Source organism: Gymnoscopelus braueri (genome assembly GCF_963280865.1).
Source record: "Gymnoscopelus braueri genome assembly, chromosome: 15".
Taxonomy (NCBI): Eukaryota; Metazoa; Chordata; class Actinopteri; order Myctophiformes; family Myctophidae; genus Gymnoscopelus; species Gymnoscopelus braueri.
The window spans coordinates 40,562,300-40,574,660 of NC_137620.1; the positions used below are offsets into that span (position 1 = coordinate 40,562,300).

Below are 12,361 nucleotides of genomic sequence, written 5' to 3' on the forward strand. Positions count from 1 at the left end.
GGACTTTTTTGGCCGGACCTTTTAGACAAAAGCATTATAAATGTAACTGTGTTGTTTTACATTCTTTTGCCTAATAAAAATTTCAATCAATCAATCAATCAAAAGCCAAGGACCCACCCCCTTTCTAAAAATATGTTGTGCCAGGGACCCCTGTACCAGATTTGTGTTGTTAAAATAAATCTTTCACAAAAAATAACCAATGTTTCACTTTTTTTCCCAAGATTTTATTTTGAAAATATCAGATATACAAGCTCGTTGTGAGCTTGCAGATCGGCTATGTTCAAATAGCCGACGCATTGTAGGTTTAAAAGGGCTGATTATGTGGCTTCTTTTGGGGCTTGTTTTCATAAACTAGGCTGCTTATTCCTATCGCAGAATCTGGCAACACTGCAACCAACAACAACAAGCAAAAAGAAAAGCGCTGCTGCTCGACACGAAGCGACGTGTTATTTATTTTTCTACTGAATTGGGAACACACCAACAGGTTAGGACCGCTTTCACCGTGTTTTAACACGATGCTGTCTGTGTTTCTAACCATGCACTCAGTTTAAATGGAGCTGTTTTATTGGGGCTTATAGGCGGCTAAGCGTTAGCAGCATGCTAGCGGACGCTAGCTCAACTAGCTTGTTTGGACTGCCCGTTACTTGGGTTTATGTATCTGTCTGTCTGTCTGTCTGTTTTAGAAACGTACACTATAGCAGTGGTTCTCCACCTTTTCAGGCTGCGACCCCCCCAAAATAATCATATTTGAACTGGGGGACCCCCAGAAATAATAATCATATTTGAACTGGGGGACCCCCAGAAATAAGAATCATAGTAGAACTGGGACCCCCAGAAATAAGAATCATAGTTGAACTGGGACCCCCAGAAATAAGAGTCATAGTTGAACTGGGACCCCCAGAAATAAGAATCATATTTAAACTGGGACCCCCAGAAATAAGAGTCATAGTTGAACTGGGACCCCCAGAAATAAGAGTCATAGTTGAACTGGGACCTCCAGAAATAAGAATCATATTTAAACTGGGACCCCCAGAAATAAGAGTCAGTTGAACTGGGACCCCCAGAAATAAGAATCATAGTTGAACTGGGACCCCCAGAAATAAGAATCATAGTTGAACTGGGACCCCCAGAAATAAGAGTCAGTTGAACTGGGACCCCCAGAAATAAGAATCATAGTTGAACTGGGACCCCCAGAAATAAGAGTCAGTTGAACTGGGACCCCCAGAAATAAGAATCATAGTTGAACTGGGGACTTGGAAATGTAGGAGTTGAGGAGGCATTACATTCTGTTTGACTACAAATCTGATCTACAATATCACAACAGTTGTGAGCTTGCAGATCGGCTATTTTCACAGTTTTTGCCTCTTTCTTATATTATTTGGGCAAAATCTGTGCAGCCAAGATGAAGGACATTAGTCCAAACATGTCATGTTGTTTGGTTTTCTGGTTTTCGTCAGGTATCAATCAAGGGCAGAAGAACACACTGTTCTTCTGCCCAAGAAGAATGATGCACTGCACTGCTTGTATGAGTAATTATATCACTGAGATACACTTCAAGACTATCATGTTTTTTTAATCGAGTCTGACTTTTGCTTAGATACTGTACGAAAGCCAAGACTCTATGAAATACATCTGTGATAGTCTTCTTGATCCGAGGCTAATGTGTAACCATGGATTAAAGATCCATCGACCCATTTCAGCTTGGCCTGACAACATCTTTCAGTCGCGAGCTTTGACGTTGCTTTGAGATCACACTATGTGTGGACTCTTGATTATATTATCTGAGATAAATTAATACAACCACCACCAAAAACAAGTGAGAGACTAGCCTCCAGCGCATTGACTTCACTGACACAGTCAGATATTGCTGTAGTCGTGCCTTGAGCTGTCAATGCAGATCTTTGTCTCCTCGCCTGCAGAATGTGGACGTCAGCCAGCTGCGGTGTCTCACACGTTATGTGCATTTAGTGATTTCCATGCTTATCATGTGGGTCGTTAACGGTCTATTACTCCTCATTATCCTCTATAACTGAGTCTTCCATGATCTCCTTCCAATCCAAACCGATTAAGATCAGAAAGTATTGAAAGGCCCTCTGTTGCTTTGGATGCCTCTTTTTAAGCACAGCAGGTTCCTTCTTGTGGACCTGTAGAGATCCAGTAGAACTAAATCCAGTAGAGCGGCACCGAGCTTGTAGATCTGCTATTCTTTTTTTTTTTAAAGAAAAATCTTGAAAATGTGTGCAAATCTTTGAATACACATTAATTTTTTATATTTAATTTGTAATTTTATATATTTTGACTTTGCTTCTGGGGGTCCCTGGAACAACATATTTTGAGATGGGGGGGGGGGGGGTCTGCGGACAAACACATATAATTTTGGGGGTCCTTGACATGAAAAAAGTTTGAGAACCACTGATATTATAGCAACATAAGTTTTTCTTTTCTAAAAAAAAAAAAGTTAGGATTTAGAAGACATTTGTAGAATCCCCCAGACTCAAAGATTAGAGTAAAAAATGTTCGCTTTAAAAAATAAATTTTCACGATTTTTCAACGACAAAAAAAATAGTACATCTACAAGCTCGTAGCGTGGCACTCGGTGCCGCGCTACGAGCTTGTAGATCTGCTATTTTTCAACAGCCCAAGTATAAGATGATGGTTAAAGTGGTTAAAATAAAAAAATGACAGATGCTTTCCTGGTCTTAATGGGTTAATCATACATGAGGCTGCTCCTACATAACTGTACGTTCCAAAAAATGTCTCCAACAGGTACGCTGGAATTTTCGGACACCCACTCGGACATGTCCTACGTGTTCATCAACGACTCGTCGCAGACCAACGTTCCCCTGCTGCAGGCCTGCATCGACGGGGACCTGACCTTCGCCAAGCGGCTCCTGGAGACGGGCTGCGACCCCAACATCCGCGACAACCGCGGCCGCACCGGCCTGCACCTGGCGGCCGCCCGCGGCAACGTGGACATATGCCGCTTCCTGCACAAGTTCGGCGCCGACCTGCTGGCCACGGACTACCAGGGGAACACGGCGCTGCACCTGTGCGGCCACGTGGACACCATCCAGTTCCTGGTGTCCAACGGGCTCAAGATTGACATCTGGTAAGAATATCAGTGGTGGAAAAAGTACTCAAATTCTTTACTTAAGTAAAAGTACCAATACTGCAATATAAAAATACTTTGTTACAAGTAAAAGTCCAGAATAAAAAATTTACTTGAGTAAAAGTACAAACGTATTGGTATCAAAATGTACTTAAAGTACCAAAAGTAAAAGTACTAAATATTTGAAAATAGCCGATCTACAAGCTCACAACGCGTTGTAGATCTGCTATTTTCAAATAGCATAGGTTTAAAATAGGTTTAAAGTGGTTAGTGTATGTTTCATTATATCATAATTTATATCTGAAAAGTAACTAGTAATTAAAGTTTTCAAGTAAATGTAGTGGAGTAAAAGTACAATATTTGCCTCTGAGATGTAGTGGAGTAAAAGTATTGGAAATTGGAAATACTCAAGTAAAGTACAAATACCTCAAAATTGTACTTAAGTAAATGTACTTAGTTACTTTCCACCACTGGGTAAGATGAACAGATGTCTGTTTCTCAACCTAACCTACCTGCCTGTCTATCTAGTACAGTGCTACTCAACCCGCGGGCCGCATGCGGCCCGATCGCAGCGTCTTGGCGGCCCCCTCATGGTCAAAAAAATTTTTTTTTTAAGCACATGATAAAAATATACATTTCCGTTCAAATATATGGGTTGCTAAAACATTTTTCAAAAACAAACAGACAGACATACATACAGGTGCGTCAATTGTTACAGGTATAATGCATAGTTTTCTATGCATTTCGGGTTTTTGGGGGGGTTTGACCCCAAAATTTTTCCGGCCGCGCGGCTTTGCCGCGCGCCCAGGATAGGTGTCTGCCACTGGACATACACACAACACAAAATAAACTGATACAGTGAAAAGAATATGATGTCAAAATGTACATTTTCTTGTGCGTTCCAAAACGGAAAATCCAAAATAGGACCGTCATTTTTATGGCGGCCCCTTCGACTTTTGGTATTTTGCTGAGTGGCCCCTGAGCCATCTTAAGTTGAGTAGCCCTGATCTAGTATCTAGCTGTCTGTCTGTGTTAGTGTTGATTTTCACAGCAAATTTTGATTCTGTTTTAGTCATAGTCTTTTGAATCAAATTCCATTTAGTTTTAGTCATCTGAAATAGTTTTAGTTGACTTAATATAAAATTATAGTCAACCAAATCTACAGTTGATTTAGTTGACTAAAATGTATTGTCCATATATTTAGTCTTAGTTTTCATCATCATAGCTTAGTTTTTATCGTCGGTGAAAAAAGGTAGTCGACGAACATTTTGCGTCATAGTATTAGTCGACGAAATCAACGCTGGTATGTGTACCTACCCAGCAATATTTATGTCTAATTTAATTGGCATTATGACCAAATTAGGAGAAAAAAGGGGTGCAAATAATTGGCTTCTCTAAAAAAAAAAAAGTTAGCATCCTTGTTGTCGGTCAGAAAACCTTGTATGTTCAAAACCGTAACTGTTCAGGAAATGGAAAAAAGACACGCCTAAACACTTTCACTCATTCAGTGCCAATACAACACCTCTTGAAAGGCTAGTAAAAATGCTCAAAAACACTGGCACTGGCGGCACACTGCCAGAAAAAAAACTGTCGCGAGCTTGTAGATCAGCTATTTTGGAGCCATTTTCTGTCCGCCAGTGACGATATAAATAATGTGTCGACGCACACACTAGCATGGGAACAACGGTAAAGGGTTAGTTCTGATGTTTTGACCCTGACGGCACAACCTCTCTCTCCCCCAATGGCTCTGTCCCCTGTAACCATAGCAACCACAACGGCTCCACTCCCCTGGTGCTGGCCAAGAGGCGCGGCGTCAACAAGGACGCCATCCGTCTGCTGGAGGGGCTGGAGGAGCAGGAGGTGAAGGGCTTCAACCGAGGACCCCACTCCACCAAACTAGAGACCATGCAGATGGCCGAGAGTGAGAGGTAAAGGATGGATAAGATAAGATAAGGACTTAATTGATCCTGCGGGGGGGGGGGGGGAATCCAGTCGCCAGAGGCAGCACGGCAGTTAAGACACAGTTACAGGGCAAGAGAAGTACTGTAGAGCAGTGGTTCTCAAACCTTTTTCATGTCAAGGACCCCCAAATTGATATGTATTTGGCCGCGGGCTCCCAGGGACCCCCCATACAAGATTTGTGCTAAAAATGTTTCAAAAATATTCCAAATTTTAAACATTTTTGCAAGATTTCTTTTTGAAAATAGCAGACCTACAAGCGCACAACGCGTCGCAATGAGCTTGTAGATCGGCTATTTTCAAATAGCCAATGTATATCGGGCTCAAGTGGTTTAAACTGAATTGAACGCAAAATTAACTAATTTTGCTGGGAACCCCCTCTTACCCCACCCCCCCAATGACCCCTGGGGGGGGGGGGGGGTCCCCACTTTGAGAACCAATGCTGATAATGAACAATAGTGTACAACTGTATCGATGGATGGATGAGAAGAGAGTTGCCCTGGATGGCGTCTGCACAAGAATGCTAAGAATTGGCTATTGATGTCACATGGGTGGACCACTGTATCAGAAAAACGTGGACCTCTACGGAGGCCTCCTGTAAATCTGCAATTTTTTTTTAAATGTTGGACCCCTTTTCACAATCGTCACCTATAATGACATGGCTGTATTAGGAATGCCAGGTTGAAAGTGGTTAAAGGTTCTATGACATTCATTTTCACTTTTTTAATGTTTTTATGTTTTTTTGGGGGTTTTATGACCTCAATTACACCCAAAACATCTGAACTTTGAACATTCATTGGATTTTCTGTGGTCTGGGGTTTTCTGAATAATTAAGCTGAAAAGTAATCTGAGCTTGGCCCTTCGGCAGTGAGGTCACAGCCGATTAATCCCGCCCACTCTCCTCCTCGCCCCTCCCCTCTCCTTTCCTTTGGGGGGGGGGGGGCGGAGCAGAAGCGATGATTGACAGGCAAAATCCCTCACCAGCGACACCCGCAGGCAAAGATTTCTTTTTTCATAGCAGTTGAAAAGGCTTTAGAAATGTGAGAGAAAAACACCTGCCATGGATCAATGGAGTGGAATTTTTTGTTAAAACTTTCTATACACGTTTGAAGGACCATGACAAAGACTTTTAATGTGTGGTAAAACTGAACGTCATGAAACCTTTAAGACAAAAAGCTCAGCATGGTCTGCCATCAGACCTCTGGAGCTTGTTCAGAAAGCTGCGGCCCGTCTGGTGTTCAACCGCCCCAAGTCCTCCCACACAACTACCCTTCTCCGTTCTCTACACTGGCTCCCCGTAGCGGCTCGCATCTAGTTTAAAACCCTGGTGCTAGCCTATAGGGCAGTGAAAGGAACAGCTCCTTCTTACCATGCTCATTTGATTTTCCTACTTGTCTCATCTGTTAAAGAAAGTAGGTAGCTGATATATTGCACTTTTACCTTAGCGCTAGGTATACTCTTAGTTGCTTGTTTTAGAAGAGAATGCACTTAAGACTTCTGGTGATTAGTAGTTTCGTTCCCTACCTATGAATGCACTTATTGTAAGCTAAATGACTGGAATGTAATGGTTACATTACTCCAAATTAAATCAGAGCTCCACAACTCACTTTGAGCACCTCTGTATTAAAGAGATGGATAAATAGAATCAAGGGCATACATTTGGTGCCCGTTATAAAATTGTACATTACCTCATTAATTTGTGTTGTGTTGTTAACCTGCTTTCCAACCCCTCACCCTTTCCCCTCAGTGCCATGGAGAGCCACTCCTTGCTGAATCCCAACCTCCAGAGCAGCGAGGGCGTCCTGTCCAGCTTCAGGACCACCTGGCAGGAGTTCGTGGAGGACCTGGGCTTCTGGAGGGTGCTGCTGCTGCTGGTGGTCATCGCTCTCCTCTCGCTGGGCATCGCCTACTACGTCAGCGGAGTGCTGCCGTTCTCCGCCGGACAACTGGAGCTGGTGCACTGAAGCAAGAAAAGTGGGGGGCGTGGCGTGGTGGGCGGTTGTTATAATTGGCTCGAGGAGAGGGGAGGAGGAGGGTAGTACGTAGGGCTGGGTATTATTGCCTACAACCTCACGATCGATATGTATCACGATACAGAGGCCACAATACGATTTGCATCGCGATATGCGTTGATTTCAGGGGTGGAAAAAGTACTCACATTTGTTACTTAAGTAAAAGTATCGATACCGCAATGTAGAAATACTCTGTTACAAGTAAAAGTCCGGAAATTCAAAATTTACTTGAGTTACAGTGCAAAAGTATTGGTATCAAAATGTACTTAAAGTACCAAAAGTAGAAAGTACTCATTATGCCCGAAATGTCCCATTTCACAAGTTTTCAAATGTATAGAAATATTTTGAAAATAGCAGATCTACAAGCTCACAATGCGTCGCATCACCACTGGTTGATTTTGAATAATGCCTGCGTGTCCTACTAAATGTACTCATTTTAAATGAGTCCTAGACCACCGATTGCTGACTATTTTGACTAATATATTGTCAGAAAATGTAAAGTTTCCAAATCTATTTGAAAAACAAAAAGCAAAGAAATGAATAAAAATAAATGTCTTCATGGATAAATGCAAAAGTTTAAATCATGTATATTGTCCCTGTCGGGCTGATGCTGATGTTTTTTTGAAAGCCGCGTCACACACAGCATTTCGAGCCGCATCGACATGGTAGCCTCTGTATCGATATGATTATCGGCAAGGAATACGATCATATGATTATTGCCGTATCGATTAATTGAACCCACCCCTAGTAGTGGTACGGGACAGCGAGGGACATAAATGAGGTTCAGATTTTTTGCTTTGAGGTGTTGCCCTGATGGGCGGGATAGAAGAACGATGAGAGAAAACATAGGGTAGGAGTAAATACCGTTTTTTTTTTGGGCTGTATTTACAATGGGCTTTTTTTGTTTTCGTTTTGTGTCGCTTGGACCCCTCTGGGCTCCTGAACCGGTCGGTACCAGTACACAATTTTTACAAGCTCGAATCCAGGGGTTTGAGGATTTGCGCAGGTTCAGTTGTGAACCGCCCTCCCATAACCACACCAATCCCCCATACCTCAACTTAACCATCTCTAGCCGAATGCCTAAACACGACCATGTTTACCCGTACATCATTCTAAACACAACCGCAGGAAACCGTTTCTATGTTGGCTCCGCTCAGCTCTGGCTGGTCATGGGGGTATAGAGTAGTACTGCCAGTTCAGGAGCCACTAGGTTTTCTGTTTTTTTTGTTGTACCTCTTTATGTGGCCCTGATCTGATCCTCTACTGCAGCGGTCTTCAACAGGGGGTCCGGGACCCCTAGGGGGTCCTCAGAGTTACTACAGAGGGTCCGCCAAATCTTTGTGGTGGGGAACATTAGCCTAAAATAGCAGATCCACAAGCTCACAACGCCTCGCGCTGCGAGGCGTTGTGAGCTTGTGGATCGGCTATTTTGGGAGAGTCAGTGTAGAGGGGAAAAAGAGCAGACCAAGTACAGAGCTCACTGTCAAGTTGACTAAATATATAGGTTTAAGAGGTTAACTATCTGAAAATACACATTAACATGAATCCAGCTATCTATGAAAAAGTGTTATCTGCAACACAATTTTACACAATATGTAGCGGGGGTCTCTCTCTCAGCTAGGGAGGTCCTTGGCCCGAAAACGTTGAAGACCCCTGCTCTCCTGGATGTCTAAATAGACACATCAAGATCAATTGTTAATTCTCACATGTTGTGGTCTGGCGCTCTGCACACGATAAAGGAAGAAAAAAAAACTCTTGCGATGAATGGGGTGGCAACAAGAAGGTCGGTTTCTTTTTGCAGCTGCTGCTAATTTCCGAGCCTGATAATGATGAGTACAGTGGAGTGTCTGTAGGGAGTTGATTTGGTTAATTTCCAGTTACCGATGCATAATTTCAAGCAGGAATGCAGTTCTGTTTGTTGTGTGATCACTTATCATATAAGCATGAATGAAGTCAATCACCTGCTCCTTTTTCTCAGCGGAAAGGAATGCAGTCCGTAAACAGTGATCAATGTAGAGGGCAGACAACAGCAGCCATCTCAAGATCACAAAGGGGAATGGACAGAGATTATTTATAGAAAGGAAAGCCTCATTCATTATGCCTCATTCATTCATAATTCTTAGAAGGTGTTTTGCCTTTTTTGGTATTAAAAAAAGGGGGTTCCTCCTGCTAAAGAAAAGATTTGTGGAGATCTCTCGTGGAGGGGTGATGGTGGTAATCTGTAATGGTTGCCAAGGCATGCCAAGTCACAGTTTTACAGGATGCAAGAAGTCTTAACTTCTTTGATATGACAATGAAAATAAGTATGATTTGTCAGGTTGCTGCTGGCTTTGTATAGAAAGTCAGTCTGATTCATTTCGGTATAGTTGTGAAATCATGCCATGCTTACACATAAGCAGATTTAAATTCTCACCTTTAAAAGTGATCATTTGCATTGAGTAAATGCATCATTTTATTGTACCCTTTGGCTACAAATGTGAAGCTTTTTTAAATTCCTTCACTTCCTTGCTTTTGTGTTGCAAGTCCACTTTGAAGAGCAGTTGAAAGAGGAAACGTGCCACTTGTTTTGTTGTCGCTTCAACCATTACCAGTAAACCCTACTTATACACTAGCATTTACAAATAATTCTTAGTATTTGTTTTAATAAGGTGTGTGGCGTACCAGATGGGTGGGCATTACTGCATCTGGACAACAGACACGGTTAGGTAAATTGGCAAATCACAATAACCTTCACCCGGTTGACTTGCAGATTTATTTCTGCATTTGACTCTTTGTTGTCCATTGCATTGTTCTACATGGCAAATCCCATTAATCTGGGGCGAAGTATGGTGCAACAAGTCTTGGCAATTATTTGCCAGTACTCTTTAGCCAGGTATGATACTATTTGAATTGGGAAGAGTCACTTTATAATGTTAACTTTGTGTCGTTTGTCATTCCTCTCTACAGTGGTTATCAGTGTCAGTTCTGCATACCAAAATATTTAGTTTTTTAATTGTATTCACCTGGTGTCTCAGGTCTAAATGAGACTCTGATTAGACTGATAGAACTGACCTGACACGGAGAACCATTGCTTCTTTATGTTCTGTTACAAGCTGTTAGTGTGCGTTGCTATTTTGTTTTTGTTTTTTATCATAGTTTTCTGTGTTTCGTTTCTTTTGTTAGTTTGTTGTACTTTTCTTGACCTGATGAAACGATTCCTAAACTGCAAAGTTATATGTATGATACATTTATTATTTATCAATCTTTTTTTCATTAATTTCACTGTAATGTCACACCTTTGCTATCTTTCTACAGTATGTAATTCTGGAGGAATCAATGAACTAATTATCTGTAATAATGACCAATTTAATGTTGTCTCGGATAACTGAACACTGACTGACTGACAGGTTGAACTGTGCAGTATTGTTGACTGTTGCCTGCCAAGATTGTTTTGGGTTTTATTTTGGTCTCGGAAAAATACAGAGGTAGAATAGCACCTTGACTGTGTGCCTTTTGAAGGAGAGCCAAACTTTAAGTTTTAGAGCATTTCAGTGCTGATATTCCCACTGGAAAAAGCAAGCTGTCACTTCATTACAGTAAAATCTATCATGTCATTGTAAGTATAAGTGCACGTAACTTGGGGAAAAAAGACAAAATCTTTGGTTTAATGGGAGCAGCAGTTTGGTGGTATTTTTGTGTTTCGCATATTTAATTTCATCCTAATGTAATTGTAAACCATGTAGATTTTTGTTTTGCTCTTAGCCCTGCATACATTTCTTTTTTGTACAAGTCTTGTAGAATTGTAGAATAACCGATTTGAGGTAAAATCCATAAACCAATGTGTAAAGAATAATACAATAAAACTGATTCTGATCAACAGGTGGCCTGCACATGTTTATTTATTTGACAGGCTCAATACAAATATTGCACCAGAACTAGCCGTCAACTAGTTTACATAGTATGTAGTCTCTGGGTGTGGGATTGTTGCAGTCTATAGTAATGAATGATAGATAGATAGATCTACTATTGGAATATAGAGCTTTAACTTAAAACATATATATAGCTATAGGCTATATAACACCACCTTTATATTTAATGGGACATTAATTTACAAAAAGGTGGATAAGTAAAAGTAAAAATGCCACAACAATGTAGAAATATAGATTTTAGCCTACTGGTAACTTGGTAAGTCAATGAAGTACTTAAAATGGTACTTAAGTAGGCTACAGTACTTTGAGTACATGTACTTAGTTACTCCATTACCCAAAAACCATTAGTCCTATCATCACCTGATCATCATCACACGTGATTCTGAAAGTTTTTGGTTCAAACTAGCGTGATCTAATATGAGAGTGACGACTCTAGGCTCTCATTGTAAGAATGGAATGCGGAAATGATCGTTCCATCTCAATGAGATAGTTCCAATGTTTGGAACTTTAGTCCTTGGATGGAGGCCTGCGTTGCGGCGAGATCAGAGCGTGTCATAACTCTTTCTCTCTATGGGTCTGGTTCAAACACTCCTGTCCACTGATTGTTGACCCAGACTGCAGCTGCAACCCGGCAAACAACATGGCGACATCAACACCCCACGGTAATTTATAACCAATTAAACTGTCTGATCATTCAATCAGGCTTATGTAAATGTAATTTAAGTGTTGAGAGCAGAGAGTCAAGTCTGAGAAGAATGTTTTAACCGTCATTAAACCAGTTGATTGATTGATTGCAGTGGTGGAAAAAGTAATTTATTTACTTAAGTAAAAGTATCAAGAAATTTGCACAAGTTTGCAAAATGTATACAAATCTTTTGAAAATAGCTGATCTACAAGCTCACAATGCATTGATTAGCAAGGCATTGTGCGCTATTTTCAAAAGGCCGAAATGTATATAGTGGGTGATGTATTTTTTGTAATAATAATCAAAATCTACAAAGTAACTATACGTTTTCAAATAATTGTAGTGTAGTAAAAGTACATTATTTTCCTCTGAGATGTAGTGGAGTGGATGTAGAAAAGTACTGACAATTGGAAATACTCCTGTAAAGTAAAAGTACCTCAAACGTTTACTGAAGTACAGTGCTTGAGTAAATGTTACTTTCCACCACTGCCTAAAAGGATAACAGAAAAATCCCTGAGGGCTTATTTCCACTGAGGTCCTGATCTGCATTGATGTCAATTAACCAACAACATGCTGCATCCTCCAATCTGTTTACAGATTGAAAGATTATTGCCATTTTAAAAAAAATATTTGTTATATAGTTTTGAAGAAGCCTTGTGTCAAAGACATGTTTAACTGAACATTCAAC

General features: G+C 40.9%; 1 protein-coding gene across 1 annotated transcript; it reads left to right on the top strand.

Annotated features, from left to right (window-relative positions):
• The first annotated feature begins 378 nt into the window (after nucleotides 1-378).
• LOC308102262 (ankyrin repeat domain-containing protein 46) lies at nucleotides 379-10,934 on the top strand. Its single transcript, XM_080451890.1, has 4 exons — nucleotides 379-484; nucleotides 2,767-3,109; nucleotides 4,876-5,037; nucleotides 6,816-10,934. The coding sequence occupies exons 2-4, from the start codon at nucleotides 2,799-2,801 to the stop codon at nucleotides 7,030-7,032; spliced, it is 690 nt and encodes a 229-aa protein (XP_080308016.1). The 5' UTR covers nucleotides 379-484; nucleotides 2,767-2,798; the 3' UTR covers nucleotides 7,033-10,934.
• Nucleotides 10,935-12,361: the final 1,427 nt, after the last annotated feature.

Bases quoted from the DNA above. Each gene is read 5' to 3' on its own strand.
- LOC308102262 (XM_080451890.1), top strand. From the start codon at position 2,799: ATGTCCTACGTGTTCATCAACGACTCGTCGCAGACCAACGTTCCCCTG. The intron at 3,110-4,875 runs GTAAGAATATCA...CTGTAACCATAG, and splicing joins GGGCTCAAGATTGACATCTG to CAACCACAACGGCTCCACTC. The intron at 5,038-6,815 runs GTAAAGGATGGA...CTTTCCCCTCAG, and splicing joins CAGATGGCCGAGAGTGAGAG to TGCCATGGAGAGCCACTCCT.